Source organism: Salvelinus fontinalis, chromosome 33 (assembly GCF_029448725.1).
Source record: "Salvelinus fontinalis isolate EN_2023a chromosome 33, ASM2944872v1, whole genome shotgun sequence".
NCBI classification, from domain to species: Eukaryota; Metazoa; Chordata; class Actinopteri; order Salmoniformes; family Salmonidae; genus Salvelinus; species Salvelinus fontinalis.
The window spans coordinates 34,032,629-34,054,434 of NC_074697.1; the positions used below are offsets into that span (position 1 = coordinate 34,032,629).

Sequence of the window (21,806 nt, forward strand, 5' to 3'; positions counted from 1 at the left end):
ACAATGACGGCCTACCCCTGCCAAACTCTAACCTGGATGATGCTGGGCCAATTGTGCGCCGCCCTATGGGACTCCCAATCACGGCCGGGTGTGATACAGCCTGGAATCGAACCAGGGTCTGTAGTGACGCCTCTAGCACTGAGATGCAGTGCCTGAGACCGCTGCACCCCTATATATATATATATATATATATATATATATATAACAGAATGAGATATCATTGAGTTCAAGTATTGACAAGAACATAAAAGACAAACAAAACAAACACAGAAACATTAGTTATGACAGCATAAGATAAGGTGACAATGACACTTATTCCAAAAATAATTTGTTATAATATTGGACTGTAGACAAGCTTGTCTTCTTATTTAGTCAGACTCAATGAAAAACATAAAGTCTATCAAAAACACTTTAACGCAGAGGGTTGATTTAAAAAAGTTGGTTTTGTGGATCTAAGATTACCAACCAACCAAAATCAAGACATGAGTTATACATTTCAACGAGTTCAGAGTACTGTCAAAAAGGTTATAACATCATGCAATATCAATAGTGTGACCAGTTTTACTTGGTATGTACTCCTTCATATCTCTCCAAAATCTAATAGTGTATAAACAACTGCAAAACAAATGTGTCAGCGTTCCAGGTCCATCATTGCAGAAGGTACACTTGTAGTCAATGTCTGTAAACCTTGACACCATTGTGTTGGAGGGGTACATATTTGAAAAAAAATCTTTAGGTGCACCTCTCAGATCTTATTAGAAATGCAACATTTAAAGGGACAAAGCCAAGCCTTTCACCATTGATAGTTGTGAATTCCAAAAGGATTTCCTTCTTGGTGTGATCTTTCCTCTGCTATAAAAAATATGATCTTATGTTTATTTGTACACTTGAGACTTTTGATATCAATATCATTAATAAATAGACTAGGTTATATTCTAAGTGTATCTTGATAACACATATGACAATCACAGAGTGATATTATTTGTGTGTAACAGGAAAGGCTTTGACTCTTATACCTCATAACTTAACATTTGGCCACCACTATCAAACATGTCACCTGCAAAGATATTTTTCTCTATCCGAAGTTCATTAAAAACGATGTTGTTTTTAATAGTGCTATTACCACTATTCAACAGAATAGCTTTATGAGGCAAAAAGTCATGCACAGAACATAATTTCCATCCCAATGGCTTGGTGATAACATTTTGATCATTTAAGTGGCAGTTTGGTTATGTTGTAATTACAAGACAACAAAAATAGTAAACCCCCAATTTTCTTAAAAAATAAAGATCCATAAAGATTATGGAGATTCTATGCATTTTTTCAACCACATAATCAAAATCAAATAACTCAAAACCAGTGGAGGCTGCTTAAGGGAGGATGGCTCATAATAATGACAGGACGGCGCAAATGAAATTGCATCAAACACATAGAAACCATGTGTTTGATACCATTCCACTGATTGCGTCCAGCCATTACCACGAGCCCGTCCTCCCCACAATTAAGTTGCCACCAACGTCTTGTTCTCAAAACCTCCTTCTGCCCTAGTTGCAGAGACAACTTCCTTTTAAAGTGGTGATGTGTGTTTTTCCACACAAACCAAACAATCCAAATCACCAAATGGTGGAGGGGAGGAGGGGTTGATGTCGTCCCCTGTTCGACGTGGCGACCTGACGTAACATTACGTGTAGGGCCAGAGGAGGGAGGGCGGAACTGGGCTTTAGGGATTTTATCTACATACTGTGCTCGGTTCTACCCGGGGATGCTAACGGAATCACGACTACAATCATGCGTTCATCAACAGACGAAAAATAAACATTGTAACGGTGTTATTCCGTTTATAATAGTAATATTTTATGAAATACCGTGCAGAATAAGCAGCAACATTTGACATTTTGGGAGACTGGACCTACACAGCAGGTAACGTTAGCTAGCTAGCAGATCACGCTAACTCACTGAGATCATCATTTTCTGCAGCACCACCAGTTTAGCCAGCTGGCTAGGGCTGCTAGGTTGGAACTAACTAGCTAGGTGTCGTTTTGCTGGGACTAGCAAAATAACTAGATACAACACGAATAATGATCACGAATAGCTAGCTATGGCTTTTGTAATGTGTTGTATTGTGAAATGTGATGGCTTGTTGAGAGAGCAGGTTATCGCTGCATTCAGCTCTGTAACGTTACCGATGGACAGCTAGCTAACGAATGTGGACACTGCATTTTTACATATCACAGCTGGCTAGGCTTGATATTATGCTGAATTAGGCATATTCTACCCATATTTACATTGCAAACATTCCTATCATTAATGTGAAAAGCTCAGTGTGTGTGTGGTGATCGTGCTCTCTCACCCCCATCTTTCTCTCCATCGCCCATTTCTCTGTTTCTCTCCCAACGCACTCTCTCCTGCAGACAACCACCATGGCAGACAGTTTTATGGGCAAGGCAGCTACCATGGAGATTCCTATCAACAGCAATGGAGAGACCCTGGCCGAGGATGACAGTTTGGAGCAGGTGGGTCATATGGTTATGTCCCAAATAGCACCATATTCTCTATATAGTGCACTACTTTTGACCATGGCCCATTGGGCTCTGGTCAAAAGTACAAAAGTATTTGGGATGCAGTCATTACTTACAGTATTTATATGTATACTGTGTGTGGTGACCACTCATTACGTCAACTATTTGTAAGTGTATTTTATTGTACTGTATTATGTCTCACTTCTGTGCAGGCTGCAAAGATTCAGTGGACCTTAGATGAGAAGGTAGGGATATGCAGTAGAAGGGATGAGAGAGAGTGTCACGTGGTTGTAGGAGAACTCTAGATTTAGATGTAGTGTACACGTTAACATGGAAGACTTTCAGACTAACCACAATTAACCTTTATCAACCATTTTCATGTGTGTGAGTGTCTGTGTACAACAAAGATTAGGCCTATATGGAAGGTCTTCTTCAGGTTGACAATAAACTTAACAGGATCATTATGCATTAGTCAGTCCCTTCAGGATTCAGACAGTTTTTTGGGTGCAAAATCATAAATTCCCCACATATTATGCAGGGCTTGCAAATTGGACCAATCACTGCACTATTTCAGCATAAAACAGTAACATCAACGCATTATTATCGTATAAAGCTGACCAATCATTGCAGTACAAAAAGAGGGCTCGTAATTTCAACCAATCACCACACATTTACCACATAATATGGTTCGATCAAGCCACACGTCAACAAACATTTTCCGCCTCCCGGGTGGCGCAGTGGTCTAGGGCACTGCATCGCAGTGCTAACTGCGCCACCAGAGTCTCTGGGTTTGCGCCCAGGCTCTGTCGCAGCCGGCCGCGACCGGGAGGTCCGTGGGGCGACGCACAATTGGGCTAGCGTCGTCCGGGTTAGGGTTGGTTTGGCCGGTAGGGATTTCCTTGTCTCATCGCGCTCCAGCGACTCCTGTGGCGGGCCGGGCGCAGTGCGCGCTAACCAAGGGGGCCAGGTGCACGGTGTTTCCTCCGACACATTGGTGCGGCTGGCTTCCGGGTTGGAGGCGCGCTGTGTTAAAGAAGCAGTGCGGCTAGGTTGGGTTGTGCTTCGGAGGACGCATGGCTTTCGACCTTCGTCTCTCCCGAGCCCGTACGGGAGTTGTAGCGATGAGACAAGATAGTAATTACTAGCGATTGGATACCACGAAAATTGGGGAGAAAAGGGGATAAAATTAAAATAAAAAACATTTTCCTCGCCAAGCTCAATTTCGCAACAAAGTGGACAAAATCATTGCACATTGCCACGCAAAATGTCAGAATTGGCACAGCAAAATCAACTGTTTTTGGCTGCAAATATCACAAAACATATCTGCTAAATCCGTGAGGGACTGATTAGAGTTAGGTTATATCTATTCCATTGATGTGTTGTGGCTTCACCTTAGGACCTGCAGCAGGTGATGGTGTCTGGTCCCAACCTGAATGAGACCAGCGTCGTGTCTGGAGGCTACGGAGGACCTGCAGGGGGCATCATACCCACCTCCTCCATCAAAGGTACACACAGCTCTACTGCTCTCACTTGTTCACTAGCGCCATTAAAGGTACAGACAGCTTTCTCTAGCGCTGCCTACTGCAGTGCATTACTGGAACGTCCACTTAATTATGTACACTTAGTCCTTATTGAATCAATGAATAGGCTAGTCCATTTAGCAAGGCTTGCTTGGTTTGTTAGCATTAAGAATGGTGAAGACTACATTTTCAACTGCCCCAATGGGGTTTGTCCTGATGGAATTCAAACTTAAAAATAAAAAAAAATCAGGGCCTTGCCAGAAGCATGCTGTTCTGCATCAGTGACTCTATTTTGACCTAACCTTCTTTCTGTTCTTTCAGGGGTCTCTATGAGTAGCAAACAGAGACTCTCTAATGTATTGGCTATTTTGATTTTGAGATCTACATCCTACTCTAGCTTATTGACTATCTTAACCAACCCTATCCACCAGGCCCTGCTATCCGTTTCAACCCTCAGTATGTGGACAGGAGAAGCCCCCCTGCCCCTAACTGTGTCCCTGGAGCCGAATCTCAGCCCACAGGTGGCTTTGCACCTCTCAGCCACCTTCCACATAACTGTATACTTCCCTCTTTTAAGGTAGACTCAGCGAAAATTGATGTTGCCACGAGCAGCACCACAGATATTGAGATGAGCAAGATGCAAAACTTCGCTCTCACACAGTGATTACTGATCAATTCATTTCTACATTTATAATTAGTAGGTTTTGTTATCTATTTTAACAAACCTTTCTTATTTTTGTTCTTATGTATTGTTTTTGGTGGTTTTCATTCAAGCCCTTGGGCTTCCAATCACACCTGCACACAAATTATTACCCACACCTGCAGAAAAATTATTAGTTTTATCTGTAATGTTGTCTATCACTTTAGTTTTTTAAAAACATTTTTAAATGTTCACAGTGTGGTAGCCTGGGCACAAAGAACACCGGCTAAGTTGAGCTTCGAGCTTCAACACTCTTAGTTGTTGTGGAAATTGACCCACTATGTTGTTTACTGTCTGCATCTACATCATATTGCTGAGTCTACCTTTAACAGTTTTCCCCCCAACATTTATTTTCTTCCCCTGTTTACACTTTCAAGGGTGTTTTCATTAGTTACTCTTTAATTCTGTGGGAGAATGAGCCTTGCCTGTAGCCTGGGTTGCTGTTCAACCCCAGACACAGTTGAAGTCCCTCTCTTCGACAACAATGTGTACCTCTACAGATGTCACGGGAAAGAAGGGAATGCTGCTCTACTGTCCAATGCATACTGAATGCATGTCGGTGGATGTTAACAAAAAAGCTAGCTATGTTCACTAACCTGACTGACTTATTGCAGAGCTGTTTGATTTACTATGTTATGTTTGTGTGAATATTTCTAATGATGACAACTTAATCCCAAATGGCACCATATTCCCTACATAGTGCACTACTTTTCACCAGAGCCTTATGGCTCCCCCATAGGGAATAGGGTGCCATTTTGGACATATCCTATGTATGCAAATGTAGCATGAAGCGGTTAACTAATGGAATGTTGCGGTTCATTAACTCACCACATGTGCATCATTTCATACATTACCACTACTTATGTTGTGAATATTTTCATATTGTTCTCCATCTGTGTTTTCATTCTGTTGTTTTTTCGACATGGAAAATCTGCATGACTCACTATCACCATCCTCTCACCCTTTTAACACGTTCACCAACCTTCATCTACTCTCTCCATCTCATATATCACATATCCTCACATGTCCTCTCCCCATCCTCCCATTCCCCCATGTCCATTCCAGACCTGCGAATGAAGTCCAGGGGACAGGGTGTAGGTCTGGTCTCCAGCCAGTCAGCAGCCAGAATGATAACCAACCAGAACCAGACCGACCAGCCGTTCACAGGTACCACTGGACTAGGGTTGAAAAATTCCAGGTTTCCCAGAAATCCTGGTCAGAAGATTTCCGGAATTGGAAGGTAATTCCAGAATTACTATAAGCAGTAAATCCAGAATTCTGAAACCATGGTTTCTGGGAAATGTGGGCATTTTACCTGGCAATAATACTGGAACTTTGCAGCCCTACACTGGACCCATACAGCACAACAGTCCTTTACCCCACTTCACTCATTCATTTAATTCGCTGTCCTCTCAACCGATCACTCAATCACTGTCATACCATTTGCCTCAAAGACATACTTGGTGCATGAAAGGAATATTTCAGGTGTTCGCTTTGAGGAGTAGTGATGATGAGAGTGCCCAACTAAGCACTGATCAGCCTCTGTGTGTAATCTGTGTATCAAAGCGCTACTGACTGAAGATGGTTTTGTGACAGCGTTCATTGTAAATGAGATGGACAGTCCTGTCTTATTTACTATAGACTTTATCAACTAGGTCTCAACAACTAACCACTTTAAGGAATCCTCTGAGAGTGAGCAGGTTATTTATTATCCTTTGTGTCAGGGTCGGGGATGCACCACAGTAACAGCAACCAGAACATGTCAGTGGAGGAGGCTAACCGTGGTGTGGCTGTGGAGAAACTAGACAGCGTTAAGAAGTGGGGCATCAACACCTACAAGGTACAGAACCTGTCTCCTGGGGAAAATGTGTTGAAACCATGCTTCATTGAATCTTCACTGTGTTCTATGGGTCGATTGCAACTGCACTGGTATGATAATTTGTCTTCATACAAGACTGGGAATAATTTCCTCCTTGGAAAACAAGTAACTGTTCGGTTCTATTCTGAACACATCTCCATGTCATCTTTATCCCAGTGTGGCAAGGATATATTCTCATCTCCTTTTCTGTTATCTCCTTTGTCCTAATCACATCTCTCCCTCTACCCCAGTGTACCAAGCAGATGTTCTCGGAGCGGTTCGGCCGTGGTTCTCGGACAGTGGACCTGGAGCTGGAGGCCCAGATAGATGTGCTCAGGGACACCAAGAGGAAGTACGAGTCTGTCCTGAGACTGACCACCGCCCTGACCAGCCACTTCTACAACATGGTCCAGACCCAGCAGGCCTTGGGGGACACCTTCGCAGACCTCAGCCAGAAATCACCTGAACTTCGGGTAACTTATAACCCCTGAATTTGAACCCTGAACCCGTAGACCGCAGCCCAGCCAGAAATCAGCTGCAGGTGGCACACTGTGTGAAATTGGCCCCCAAAAATGTTGCCTGAAAATCCAGGGTGTAATTTTTGGTTGGAAACCAAGCCTATCAGTTTCAGTTTGGAATCCAGGCTACCTTACTGAGTTGTAATAAATCCATAAATACCTAATGTAGAGGAAAAGTATATAAAACACAAGTGTGTGTGTCCACAGGATGAGTTTGGCTACAATGCGGAGACCCAGAAGTTGTTGTGTAGGAACGGGGAGGCTTTGCTTGGTGCCATCAACTTCTTTGTGTCCAGCATCAATACACTGGTCAACAAGACCATGGAGGACACACTGATGACCATCAAACTGTACGAGGCTGCAAGGTAATAATAAAGATGGGAGGGTTAGAAAGGGCAGGGCCTGGAGATACTATAGTAGTTACCTCTTTATAATGCAATAGTTTCAAATGATCATACTGCCAAGTTATAATGAGGTTTACAGTCTATATCTATGATTGCCAGAGACATAATATAGAGTATGTTTGTCTACATGACATAGTGCTGTGTGTCAGGCTGGAGTTTGATGTGTTCCATGCAGACCTGGCAGAGGTGAAACTGTGTTTGAGTGTTCAAGGGTGTTATACGGGTGTTTTATTGACTTCGGTGGTATACTGTGTATACCGGGATATTTGGAAAAAGCCACAGGAAGGTTTTTCAATACTGTCAAAACAATTTATTTTAAGTTTTTCAATAGATTTGAATATTTCAAGCTACTTTTTAAGTTAATACCTGCAGTCAACTTGTGCAATATGTTAGGAGATGAAGCAGATTGTGTTCTTCATTTTACCTGTAAAATTATTTTACATGACTTATTTTATTATTATATATTTTTTTATTTCACCTTTATTTAACCAGGTAGGCCAGTTGAGAACAAGGCCAAGATAAAGCAAAGCAGTGCTACAAAAACAACAACACAGTGTTACATATAAACAAACGTACAGTCAATAACACAATAGAAAAATCTGTATACAGTGTGTGCAAATTAAGTAAGGAGGTAAGGCATTAAATAGGTCATAGTGGCAAAGTAATTACAATTTAGCCATTACAAGAGTGATAGATGTGCAGATAAGGATGTACAAGTAGAGATACAGGTGTGCAAAAGAGCAGAAAAACAAATATGGGGATGAGGTAGGTAGTTGGTTGGATGGGCTATTTACAGATGGGCTGTATACAGCTGCAGCGTTCGGAACTTACATACTGTAGTTCCCCAGTTCATTCAGTCACGTGTTTGTTTGTAAATAGCACAGTGGGAGACAGCGGGGGCTGGGGAGTTCATAGAGTTCTATATCTATCGGGGAGTCTCTGTTGTGCGGTGCACAGGAGGTGATAAAGTTACTCTTGTATGCAATTCACTACTAAATCTTTGCCATCAGATATCTTATATCGGCTTTCTGCCGTATTTGAGAAGTCAACTCATCCAGAGCTCTTTATCTGTACATCTGTTCCCTGTGCTTCCTACTAGCGGTCGGTTTTTTTTCTCCTCTGTTCATCTCCCCTCTGCTTTGTGTACACATGCTGCTCTTCCTTGAGTAAAGCATGCATTACTTTGTTTAGTTGCACAATTTCTTTCATTCACTTTTGCTTGTAAATGTCCACACTCACTGAAAAGGACATTTGGTAGCTACTAGCTATGCTTTTATACGTTTTTGAGCTGGATTTGCCTGTCTTTGCAATTGAGTTTGTTTATTTTCGCACGTTAGCATTTAGCTAACAGTGTCTATGTGATTTTGTTATTACGTGTGCTAATGTTGTTAGCTTTCTGGTACTAGACCCCCAATAGGCTTTATTTGCGTTTTTTGCTCCGCTTTGTGTGCTATGCCGGTAAACCATAAATCCCGGGATAGCAGAAGAACGAACGGTATGACGTATAAAAATGTGGATACCTCCCAAGCCTTTTTTTTTTTTTATGCTGCCTCTTCTCCCCTCTTTCTCTTCCAGGCTGGAGTTTGATGCGTACAGGGCCGACCTGGAGGAGTTGAGTCTGGGTCCTCGTGATGCTGCCACCATGGTGCGTATAGAGGTGTCCCAGCAGCAGTACCAGGTGCAGAGAGACAAGTACGAACGGCTGCGCTCAGACGTCACCATCAAACTCAAGTTCCTGGAGGAGAACAAGGTGGGTTAGTTAGTTATTTGGATAGTTGGGTGGTATGTTAATTTACAATAATGCTACATCTCTCTCTCTCTCTATCTCTCTGTGTGTGTAGGTGAAGGTGATGCACAAGCAGCTGCTCCTCTTCCATAATGCTATCTCAGCCTACTTCGCTGGGAACCAGCAGCAGTTGGAACAGACACTGAGACAGTTCAACGTCAAGTTAAAGCCCCCAGGGTCAGACAAGCCCTCCTGGCTGGAGGAGAGCTAGAGTGATTAGCTCCCAGTCCTCTGGGCCCGTATCAAGCATCTCCGAGTACGAATACTGATCCAAGATCAGTTTTGCCTTTTAGATCATAATGAATCAGATTATATGGCTAGGCAGGACTTGATCTTAGATCAGCTCTCCTACTCTGAGATGCTTGATACGTACGGCCCCAGGTCTCAGTCAGGTCTCTGGTATAAATGGGACACACAGATGGAGAGACACACTGGGCTTGGAAGAAACAAGAGGAATGGATAGACGGATGAACAGATATTTGAAATCTACACGAACTGTATATAAAAACTAGAGATGGGACAAGTAGAGACTAGTGATGATGATACTAAGGGGAAAAGAATGCTTATCTAGTTTCATTTAGTTTTGCCAATTTGTTTATAGAACGTCTTTTATGTTGATTTGTTGTGTTAATTATTCACAACAGAGCCTCATGCTATTGTTGCTGTGTAGCGTGACTTTTAATTCATCATACTTTGAGAAATTATTCTAAGCTTATACTTTGCACATAAATGTAATCATTCTTTTCAAACTGTTTTCGCTCTTTTGTAAAGTGTTATGTAAAGCTTCCAGAGGTCGTCATTTGAAAGATCAGTAAACTGTTTACATATGTAGAGGATATCAAGAATCTGGACCAGTTACATTGTTTTCACCAGGTGAAGATTAGAGGTAGATTTATGAAAGCGAAGTGAGAAACCTACAGTCTGTGGTATACTTGATGACAGAAATTATGGGTTAAAGGGGCAATCCTGGATTTGTAAAACAAGCAGTCAAGAATCAATGGCTATATATCATGAATTTAAGTTTTTTTTTTAAAAATGGATTTGAACCAATTCCATATTGCCCCTTTTTCTATCAATGATTTTGATTACAGGAAGTACGACTTTTTAATTTACAATAGATAATCTCCCTCTGATTAATCCTACAGATAATGTTATTACATGTGTTTATTATGTTATGTCTTTATAACATATATCCCAATAATCAAATAGAGTTTATATATGTTTATAAAAATACCTCTACTAATTCCATTCAGATGTATGTTCTTGTTTTTTTCTCCCATTTCTACATCAATATTGTCTCCATTTTTTTTTTAAACATGGACCTGGTGTACAGTATATGGAATGGTGGTTTATAGTATATGGTTTGATGTTTCCATACAGACTTTATATTTCCTCACAAAAGCTGTACAGTAATAACACTCGTCCATCTGCTGTCCACTGAGTATATTGTAGTCATCACCTGTATAAGTGCTGTACCATATTGTGTTCACACATTACATGGCAATACAATCCAAAACATGGCTGAAAAATGACTGGAACTTCCATCTGTGATTGTCTTCTTTACTGTTAATCAGGAAACTGTCCACTGCGTCCCAAATGGCCCCTTTTTATGTGTTTGAGTTGTGCACTATATAGGGAATAGGCAGTTTGTGACGCACCCCTGCTATCAGGGTTAAGTCTAGATCAAGCTGAGTTTTATCTGATTTGTATCTGGTGAAGTCAGTGGTAGCTATCTGGTCTATTAAAAAGCTTGTGAAGTTATAGGATGTCTTTCATCGGCCTGTTGACAAACCTACTGTATCTATTCCACCAAGTAGATGAGGACACTAGAGAATATTTGAGACACACCAAAAAAACAAAACACAATCTGTGTCTGATTGAAACAGACCTTTTTTCTTGAGATAAATGATATTTTCATTGCTAGGATCACACCATCCTACAGCTATTATTTAAAAAATGCGTAGTTTGTTCATTATAATCATGCTCAATGTAAATGGGGCGGAAGGTTGCAAGATCGAATCCCCGAGCTGACAAGGTAAAAATCTCTTGATCTGCCCCTGAACAAGGCAGTTAACCCACTGTTCTTAGGTCGTCATTGAAAATAAGAATTTGTTCTTAACTGACTAGCCTAGTTAAATAAAAAATGTGATACAGGAATATTTTCATGAGGGAACAAAAGTTTGGAGTATGTTAAATTATTTGCTTGAACCGTGCTGTATCTTGTTAGTTATCTCTCTGACTTATTATCAGTTTGACAGTGGATAGAGGGCTCTCAATTGTTCATCCCAAATGGCGCCGTATTCCCTACATAGAGCATACTTTTGACCAGAGCAAAAAGTAGTACACTATCAGGGAATAGGGTGCAATTTGGGATGTGCGCCATGTTTAATCACAGGTATTGCTATTTAATCATGTCATACATGTCAACAACATGATCAGTGATGTGAGGAATTCCAGTGTCCTGATGTTTAAATGTTTCATCTAAAAAGTCTAGTACATCTGAAATGTAACATCCTTAAAGATGGTCAGGCCTTGAACCGCTGAATGTGTTTAGTTAAAGATATAGAAAGTGTCATATAAAACGAAGTTAAAAAATATATATATATATATTGACTCAGCAAAAATAGAAATTAGGTTTTTGTCAGACAGCGACGATATGGTAATGTACCATAATCGATCAAATGTGTTTTTACGGTCTCAAAATGTTTTTGTTGGAACATTCTGAATGTTCTGTGGCAGTTGTTCCACCATTGAAATGAATGAGGACAACAAGCTTTATAGTTTATGAAATAGTCTATGAATGGTAGCAAAAAGCTGTGTAGAAGCAATCTAAATTGAGTCAGACTGCACATGTCAACGTTGGTTTGGTGTTTGTAGCATAAATGGTTCAAGAGCAGTGGCGGATCCAACATCGAAGGTTGAATGACTATAGGCATTTGTGGTGGTGGTTCGGGGTCTGTTAGCGGGAATACAAAGCTTTGTTAGGGTGTTTGAAGCTTTTGGAGGAAGAAACAAATGCTATACTGTGATGCTTATGTAACAGTATAACTTTACGTCGTCCCCTCGCCCCGACACGGGCGCGAACCAGGGACCCTCTGCACACATCAACAACGGTTGCCCACGAAGCATCGCTACCCATCGCTCCACAAAGGCCGCAGCCAGTCACCCACGAAGCAGCGTTACCCATCGCTCCACAAAAGCCGCGGCCCTTGCAGAGCAAGGGGCAACCCTACTTGAAGTCTCAGAGCAAGTGATGTAACTGATTGAAATGCTACTAGCGCGTACCCGCTAACTAGCTAGCCATTTCACATCCGTTACACTCACCCCCCTTTCAACCTCCTCCTTTTTCCGCAGCAACCAGTGATCCGGGTCAACAGCATCAATGTCACAGATGTAACTTTACGTCGTCCCCTCGCCCCGACACGGGCGCGAACCAGGGACCTTCTGCACACATCAACAACAGTCACCCACGAAGCAGCGTTACCCATCACTCCACGAAAGCCGCGGCCCTTGCAGAGCAAGGTGCAACACTACTTAATGTCTCAGAGCAAGTGACGTAACTGATTGAAATGCTACTAGCGCGTACCCGCTAACTAGCTAGCCATTTCACATCCGTTACACTTAGGTGGATACGGTGAAGACCGGTTCAGCAGCTCAGGTAGATTGTATGGACAAAAACAAATGTTTGTATTTGCATTACCAGTTTCACAGCTCCAGGCAAGAACACACTCTAGGCCAGGTATGGAAATCGCGTTAGCCGTGTTCCTCAACTCCACGATGTACAAGTACAACGGAGTTGAGTGGGGATGAGAGTGGGAGGACTTCACCTCCAACTTCATCGAGTTGCTGTCAATTAATACTTGTAAAAATGTCCATTCTTCAATGCCAAAGGAGCCATTATTTGTTAACGGAGAAGGAGCAGCCTGTCATTGCACAGCAGATGTTTTGGCAGGGGATGCATAGTATGATTTTTTTAAATAAAAAACAATGAATTCCAAATCCAACTGACAACTCTATAAAAACCAGGACAAGTACAGGTACACACACAGTAAGCGTTAAAGAATGGATATTTATTAAAGTACACTACTCAAAAAAATAAAGGGAACACTTAAACAACACAATGTAACTCCAAGTCAATCACACTTCTGTGAAATCAAACTGTCCACTTAGGAAGCAACACTGATTGACAATACATTTCATATGCTGTTGTGCAAATGGAATAGACAACAGGTGGAAATTATAGGCAATTAGCAAGACACCCCCAATAAAGGAGTGGTCCTGCAGGTGGTGACCACAGACCACTTCTCAGTTCCTATGCTTCCTGGCTGATGTTTTGGTCACTTTTGAATGCTGGCGGTGCTTTCACTCTAGTGGTAGCATGAGACGGAGTCTACAACCCACACAAGTGGCTCAGGTAGTGCAGCTCATCCAGGATGGCACATCAATGCGAGCTGTGGCAAGAAGGTTTGCTGTGTCTGTCAGCGTAGTGTCCAGAGCATGGAGGCGCTACCAGGAGACAGGCCAGTACATCAGGAGACGTGGAGGAGGCCGTAGGAGGGCAACAACCCAGCAGCAGGACCACTACCTCCACCTTTGTGCAAGAATGAGCAGGAGGAGCACTGCCAGAGCCCTGCAAAATGACCTCCAGCAGGCCACAAATGTGCATGTGTCTGCTCAAACGGTCAGAAACAGACTCTATGAGGGTGGTATGAGGGCCCGATGTCCACAGGTGGAGGTTGTGCTTACAGCTCAACACCGTGCAGGACGTTTGGCATTTGCCAGAGAACACCAAGATAGGCAAATTCGCCACTGGCGCCCTGTGCTCTTCACAGATGAAAGCAGGTTCACACTGAGCACATGTGACAGACGTGACAGTCTGGAGACGCCGTGGAGAACGTTCTGCTGCCTGCAACATCCTCCAGCATGACCGGTTTGGCGGTGGGTCAGTCATGGTGTGGGGTGGCATTTCTTTGGGGGGCCGCACAGCCCTCCATGGGCTCGCCAGAGGTAGCCTGACTGCCATTAGGTACCGAGATGAGATCCTCAGACCCCTTGTGAGACCATATGCTGGTGCGGTTGGCCCTGGGTTACTCCTAATGCAAGACAATGCTAGACCTCATGTGGCTGGAGTGTGTCAGCAGTTCCTGCAAGAGGAAGGCATTGATGCTATGGACTGGCCCGCCCGTTCCCCAGACCTGAATCCAATTGAGCACATCTGGGACATCATGTCTCGCTCCATCCACCAACGCCACGTTGCACCACAGACTGTCCAGGAGTTGGCGGATGCTTTAGTCCAGGTCCAGGAGATCCCTCAGGAGACCATCCGCCACCTCATCAGGAGCATGCCCAGGCGTTGTAGGGAGGTCATACAGGCACGTGGAGGCCACACACACTACTGAGCCTCATTTTGACTTGTTTTAAGGACATTACATCAAAGTTTGATCAGCCTGTAGTGTGGTTTTCTACTTTAATTTTGAGTGTGACTCCAAATCCAGACCTCCATGGGTTGATAAATTTGATTTCCATTGATAATGTTTGTGTGATTTTGTTGTCAGCACATTCAACTATGTAAAGAAAAAAGTATTTAATAAGAATAGTTCATTCATTCAGATCTAGGATGTGTTATTTTAGTGTTCCCTTTATTTTTTTGAGCAGTGTATCAAGTGGTAGTGCATGCTTTAAGTCTTACCTCCCACCTGGACAAGAAGGGAAATAACTATCTGAGAATACTATTCATAGATTACAGCTCAGTGTTCAACACCAAAGTCCCCTCCAGGCTCATCACCAAGCTCGGGACCCTGGGACTGAACAACTCCCTCTGCAACTGGATCCTGGACTTCTTTATGAGCCGGTCCCAGGTGGTGAGGGTAGGTAACAACCTCTCCGCCATGCTGACCCTCAACAAGTGGCTGTTCAACTGGATATAAGGTGAATGCACCAATTTGTAAGTCGCTCTGGATAAGAGCGTCTGCTAAATGACTTGAATGTAAATGTAAATGTAACACATGGGCCCCTCAGGGGTCTGTGCTTAGTGTCCTCCTGTACTCCCTGTTCACCCACGACTATGTGGACACACACGACTCCAACACCATCGTCAAGTTTGCTGACCGACGGCGATGAGACAGCCTACAGGAGGTCAGAGATTTGGCAGTGTGGTGCCAGAACAAAAACCTCTCCCTCAACGTCAGTATGACCAAGGAGCTGATTGTGGACTATAAGAGACAGAGAGAATAGCACACCCCCATCCACAGTGACAGGGCTGTAGTGGAGCAGGCCGAGAGCTTCAAGTTTCCTTGGGGTCCACATGTTGTGAAGAGTTCCCGACAGCGTCTCTTCCCCCTCAGGAGGCTGGAAAGATTTAGCATGGGCCCTCAGATACTCAAAATGTTCTACAGCTGCACCATCGAGAGCATCTTGACTGCCTGCATCACCCTCTGAATGGCACACATAGACAATGCATAACTAAATTGTCTCAAGTCATAAAAATCCTTCTTTAACCTGTCTCCTCCCATTCATCTACACTGATTGAAGTGGATTTAACAGGTGGCATCAATAAGGGATCATAGCTTTCACCTGGATTCACCTCGTCAGTTTATGTCATGGAAAGAGCAGGTGTTCCTAATGTTTTGTACACTCAGTAGCTTCATTCTTGTTTATTTTATTCCTCATGTTACTATTTGTATTATATTTTTAACTCTGAATCGTTGGGAAGGGCTTGTAAGCAAGCATTTTAAAGTCTACACCGTTGTATTCGGCGCATGGGACAAATACAAAATGATTTGATTTGAACTTCCTACTCCATCGAAAACAGTGGATTACTAGGCACATTACTAGTTTGACGGACATCACATAAAATTTGACTTTCATAAAAAACTAAGGATTTCAGAACCCAAAGAAAAAATTATATTTACACAGGACAAACATATGTACAAGGAAAGCATTAACAAATTGACATTTTTATATGTATCAACTGACAATGACTCGATTTAGTCAGTGGTGCAGTCCGCACACACTGGTCTTCACTCAACCCCATTATAGCCTTGTTGTACATCGCATATGACCAGTTCCACACTGTTTACATTTTACTGGATTATATCAAGTAAAACTTTGTGATAATTCAGTAGGAACACTAGGCCTACTGTAAACTGACACATTTGAGCGGCCAGACACAGTACAGATTTTACAGTACTTCTGTCAGAATGGAATATGGCACGGGCAGTTAGGGGGTTAACAGGGCATTGAGCTCAGTCAATCATTTATATGTACACTAGATGATTTATAGGGGGCACTGTTTATAGGGGGCACACTCCAATATTTTGGAAGGTATAGAAATGCATTTATAAATATCAAAAAAAAAAATTGCCACATGTATTCTATTATAGACACCTTAATGCATACTTTAAAATTATATTAGGTGAGCACATAAAACAAATATATATATACAGTATATACAGTACCAGTCAAAGGTTTGGACACAGCTACTCATTCAAGGGTTTTTCTTTATTTTTATGAATGCCAAGAGCGTGCAAGCTGTCATCAAGGCAAAGAGTGGCTACTTTGAAGAATCTCAAATATAAAATATCTTTTAATTTGTTTAACACTTTTTGGGTTTCTACCTGATTCCATATCTGTTATTTCATAGTTTTGATGTCTTCACTATTATTCAACAGTGTAGAAGATAGTAAAAATAAAGAAAATCCCTTGAATTAATAGGTGTGTTCAAACTTCTGACTGGTACTGTACATATATATAAAAACATTTTCCTTAAAGTATAATTTTTTTAAATGACTAATGTCACTTTTTCCACTACAACAAAAAATACTTATATACATGTCATTCTGTCCTTGAAAAATGTAATTGAAGTACTATAAAATTCCAATCATTCCTATGGAGGACTGATCTACTGGGGAGTGCCAATATGGCCGACAGGTGGCTTCAAACCCTCTTAATCGCCAATACATAATTTTGAGTGTTCAAGGTTTTATATACATCGTTAGACTCAGTCCGTACGCAGGTAAAGTTGCGACATGCTTTTACTTCTCTGACACTGTGGTCGTCACTAGTTAGCACAGCCACAAAGTCATAACTATGGCTAAACCCCGCCCATTTCTACAATTGATCTTCTTAAAATCTGATTTTAAACCTAACCGTAACATTAACCCTGACCTTAACCACACTGCTAACCTTATGCCTAACCCTAATTTTAAATTAACAACAAAAAAACATTTTTATTTTGGCCAATTCTGACTATGTAGCTGTGGAACTTGACTTTGTGTATGTATTATCTAGTGGAAACCTGACAGCGCTGGTAGCGGTCCAGTGGTAGTAGTCAACTCAACTCACACCTCTGATGTTGAAGTTTGAAGAGGAAGGCGTCGGACTAACTACTGGATTGAATTGTATTTTTTGGTTTTTCGAAATAGTTTTTACTCTTGGTGGAACGTTGGATATCGAGCAGGTAAGGTCCGATACAGAATCCTCTTCCCTCATTTATCACACATTAGTAACCTAAAGATCAAATCTGATCAAAATAGGTAGCCTACTGTATTCCGTTTTTCTGGTGGATGCTTTTGATTTGTAAATTCATACACGTCTTTTATAATTATACTGCTTTCAATGTCTTTTGAATTCGGCATTTGTTGATATGGTGTCTCATTTGAGCACTTCAGCCACAATTGTCAAGATACTTGTTCTGTGCTGGGCAATACAGTACAGGGAAGTCATTTATGCTGCATGCCTAACATTCTGTGTTAAAAGTCTACCGGTACCATTGTTTCTTTACAGGGGGATCAATCAAGGAAAAGGATTATATCACCCTCTTCAATAATTGGTATTCAACACTAATTGAATAACATTTCTGTGACACTTTATGTGTACAACATGGAGGTGATGATGAAGCCGTAATGATGATACCATGATCTGTTCCTGATCCTTGGTCCATCTAATTCCTTTAAACTTAAGATGGAATCAGCAATCACTCCACCACCTCCTCCTCCTCCACCACCTCCCCTTGCCCCCCCACCACCTCCCCCCTGCCCCCCTCCCCCAGGCCCCCCTCCTCCCCCTGGCATAGGCTTCGGGCTATCCACAGGCCGCCAGCTCAACGTCTCCAAGATGCGTAACTTCAACTGGGATGCAATCCCCAAACACGTGGTGGTGGGCAAACACAACATCTGGACGGAAGAGAAGACTCTGGGAGAGTATGAGCTGGACACTCAGAGGATTGAGGAGCTGTTCAGTCATAGCCAGCAGCAGGGACAGGGACAAAAGGCTCTGAACAGACAGAGTATCAGAGGCAAGCCAACCAACAGCCAGAGCACAGAAGTGGTGAGTTGACCTAACCTTCTGTACCAGGAGTCACTTCTCTAGCTTGATACTGGCAGCTGGAGAGAAGTGTGTCAGTTGTAGCTGAGTAGAAGTCAAGAGGTACGACATCAGCTGGAACCACATCAGCTACTTTGCTCCTTGATCAGATACTGTATAAGTCTGTCAGGCATACATATCCTATCTGGTCCCAGCCAAGGCCTCTCCAATGTCATGCATCATTCTGTCATTCTTCTCTTGCTCATGATTTCTCACCTGATAGTTTGTATTGAGCATCTATACTTTCTGGGAGTAGACGAGAGACCGAAACAGCGAATTGAATATGAATATTTGTTCTGTTTACGACCAAAGATATTGGATATGTTGACAAGTGCTCTTTAGACCCTAATTGATTTTCTCAGGGAGTGTGTGTTGTGGAGTTGGGGTGTACATCACAGTATCACAGGATGATGTGTTGTTTTCCTACAGCCTTTCTGTTGTAACATGCTCAGTCATGTAGTCATATGGGCCAGGGTTAGGGTTACGGTTAAGGTGGCAAGGTGGACGTGGGGAAATAGATCAATTCCATCAGCCCATGGTTCCATGATGGTGCTTTTTTTGGTCTAGGCCTGGGCAAAAGTAGTGCACTATAAAGGGAATAGGGTGCCAATTGGGAAGCTACCACTCTCTTGGTGTGGCTTTAGCAAGATTCTTTGTGCGCTTCACTTGGATCAAACTCAAGTACATCAGGAAGCAATAATGTATTAGCGAAAGTGTTCAAAACAAACCAGTCAGCGTGAGCGAAGCTTGCAGGCGATTCTACCCTGATCTCTTTTTATATGATTCATTAACATGCTGTAACTGGAAGGCTGCTGTCCACACACCTATCAAGTCTTTACCATCATTTGAATGCCAACTGCTAGAGTGCTTGATTTGACTAAACTCTCAGAGAATAGGTTGATTATAAATATTTGCACTCTGCAAGCAGCATGAGTTCACCAGCAGAGGTTATCTAATCTGGTATCTCGATAAAGCACAAGTTCACCACACAAAAAAATGGAGACTAACCAACAAAATTGGACTAAATGAATGACCATCATTTTACTATGTGTCTATTTCCCTTTTTCATGTGTGATATTGTGTGACTTATTGGAACTATGACATGTTCCTCTTAATGTTCCTTTGCTTAACAACCATAGGATGTTTATGCAGTGGGGTTTCATCTAGGAATGCTTTGATGTATAAACTAAAGGGTGGGCAGAGTCAGTATAGCCTAACTAATGTTCAGCAGTTTACCCAGGGAGAGTAAATGAACCACTAATATGTGCTAATTGTTGCCATACAGTTGATACTTGTATGTATTGTAAACCAGCATTCATTGCTACCTCTATAATAATGAACAGGGCTGTGGGTTCAATTAAGATACAGTACTTCCCTTCCTGTAAGTGACGGTTCTTGATTTTACGGAACTGTTGTGAGTCATTGTCCTGGTATACAATGCTATTGTCATATTAACAAACCTATTTTTGACCCTCTACTTTTGTCTCTTGTTGTTTGCTAGTGAAACCACCCTGCTGTCACATTTAGGCTACCTTGGCAGTTCAATAAAGGTCAAATGTGGAGCTATTGAAATGGGCCTTTAGTCTCTTACCTGTCCCTGTTTCTAACTCAGTATAGAGGAGCAAGACTTAGGAATGTCAGTATGTTGACAGCTGTTGCATTGGCTTATCATGGGCTCTCAAAAACAAGTCAATCAAACCAGTAAAACCTTTGCAATCCGTTGTTTGTTTGGGAATGAGGATGTATTTGGGATAAAGGAGAAGACTGTTTAAGCTAAATGCTGAGCTCCTGATAGACTCAACGCCTGTTATTGACTTACCGATGTCTTCATGTGTGTGTGTCTGTGTGCGTATGTGTGTTCTGGTATGACCAACATTATTTATTGACTAACTGATGACTTCATGCATTTGTGTCCCACCACCACCAGGTCTCCATACTGAACTCCAAGAGGAGCATGAATGTTGGGATCTTCCTGAAACAGTTCAAGAGGTATGTCAGAGAGAGGCAAATATAGGATGCATTCCAAATGGCATCCTATTCCCTATATAGTGCTTTACTTTTGACCAGAGTCTGATCTAAAGTAGTGCACTGTTAGGGAATAGGGTGCCATTTGGGACTCAGACATAAACTGGGCGTGTGCTGAAGGTGTGGAGGGTTTGTCAGAGCCACGTGTGTCAAGTTAAAGAAGATACAGTGGTTGCATCTCAAGTAGCACCCTATTCCCTATAGTGGACTACTTTTGACCCCCATAGGGCACTGCTCAAAAGTAGTCCATTATATAAATAAGGAATAGGGGGTCATTTGGGACAGCAAGGCCAAGTAGTCCTGAGGCTAGGCTGCTTGACATTCTCAGCTCTGTGTGTCTGAGGTACAGCAGCTTGTCCCAACAGGTTGGCTCTACATGATAACACTAATGCAGGAACAGTGCACCCAGGTCATTCCATAGATGAACTATTGAAAAATGGCATTAATGTGTTACTAAACAATTTTCTCTGTAGGCCCACAGTAGGACTGTGTTATGTGTTACAATATTACTACATGCCATTGGCTACAGTACCTAATCTTCTGAAGATTGTACTGTTCTCGCAGACAGAAAACTCAAAAAGACATACAAGCCTTATCTTCTCAATGTTTTATTATTACATTTATTTGTAATGTCCATTTCTGGATGCAGTTTTCTGTTTTGTGTTAAATGTATTTTTGTGTCAGCGTTTTTGTTCTTGTGCTTCTGAGGAAAGAAACCATTATTCCAGGTCAGCTGTAGGTGTATATGTATAGCAGGTAAGAGCCTGTCTGTGGTTGGTTAAAGTGGAAAAATGCACTAATAGTGTGTTCAACCCATGGGGCAAGGAGCAGCCTTGCTTACCAGGCTTAATTTTCTGAATTACTCATGTTCTAGGGTTGGGTTTCGAAATGTGTTGCTCATTTCCTCTGTGCCATGTTTCATTAACCACTTTGTGTAGTTGGAGATTAATGAATCACAGCCCTTCTCCTTGACTAGGCTCCTAGGAGAACCTAGTGGATGAATCAGTTGATGAAGTTTCCAAACCGGTGGCAATTTTAGCATGTAAATCTTGGTGGAGCAAAAAATATATAAATATATAAGTATGCATGCCAGCGAAGCCACTACACAACACA

General features: G+C 42.2%; 1 protein-coding gene across 5 annotated transcripts; it reads left to right on the forward strand.

Moving 5' to 3' along the window:
- The first annotated feature begins 1,677 nt into the window (after positions 1-1,677).
- Positions 1,678-10,333, forward strand: LOC129832087 (arfaptin-2-like). 5 transcript variants are annotated; one of them, XM_055895842.1, is made up of 11 exons: positions 1,679-1,920; positions 2,412-2,513; positions 2,732-2,764; positions 3,916-4,024; positions 4,471-4,560; positions 5,805-5,906; positions 6,464-6,579; positions 6,849-7,070; positions 7,323-7,480; positions 9,095-9,269; positions 9,361-10,333. In XM_055895842.1, the coding sequence occupies exons 2-11, from the start codon at positions 2,421-2,423 to the stop codon at positions 9,514-9,516; spliced, it is 1,254 nt and encodes a 417-aa protein (XP_055751817.1). In that variant the 5' UTR covers positions 1,679-1,920; positions 2,412-2,420; the 3' UTR covers positions 9,517-10,333. The 5 variants fall into 5 exon arrangements, with proteins under 5 accessions (XP_055751820.1, XP_055751817.1, XP_055751818.1 ...); XM_055895845.1 differs by lacking the exons at positions 9,095-9,269; positions 9,361-10,333 and adding an exon at positions 7,669-9,087 and having other exon boundaries at positions 1,678-1,920; XM_055895843.1 differs by lacking the exon at positions 2,732-2,764.
- The last annotated feature ends 11,473 nt before the right edge of the window (positions 10,334-21,806 follow it).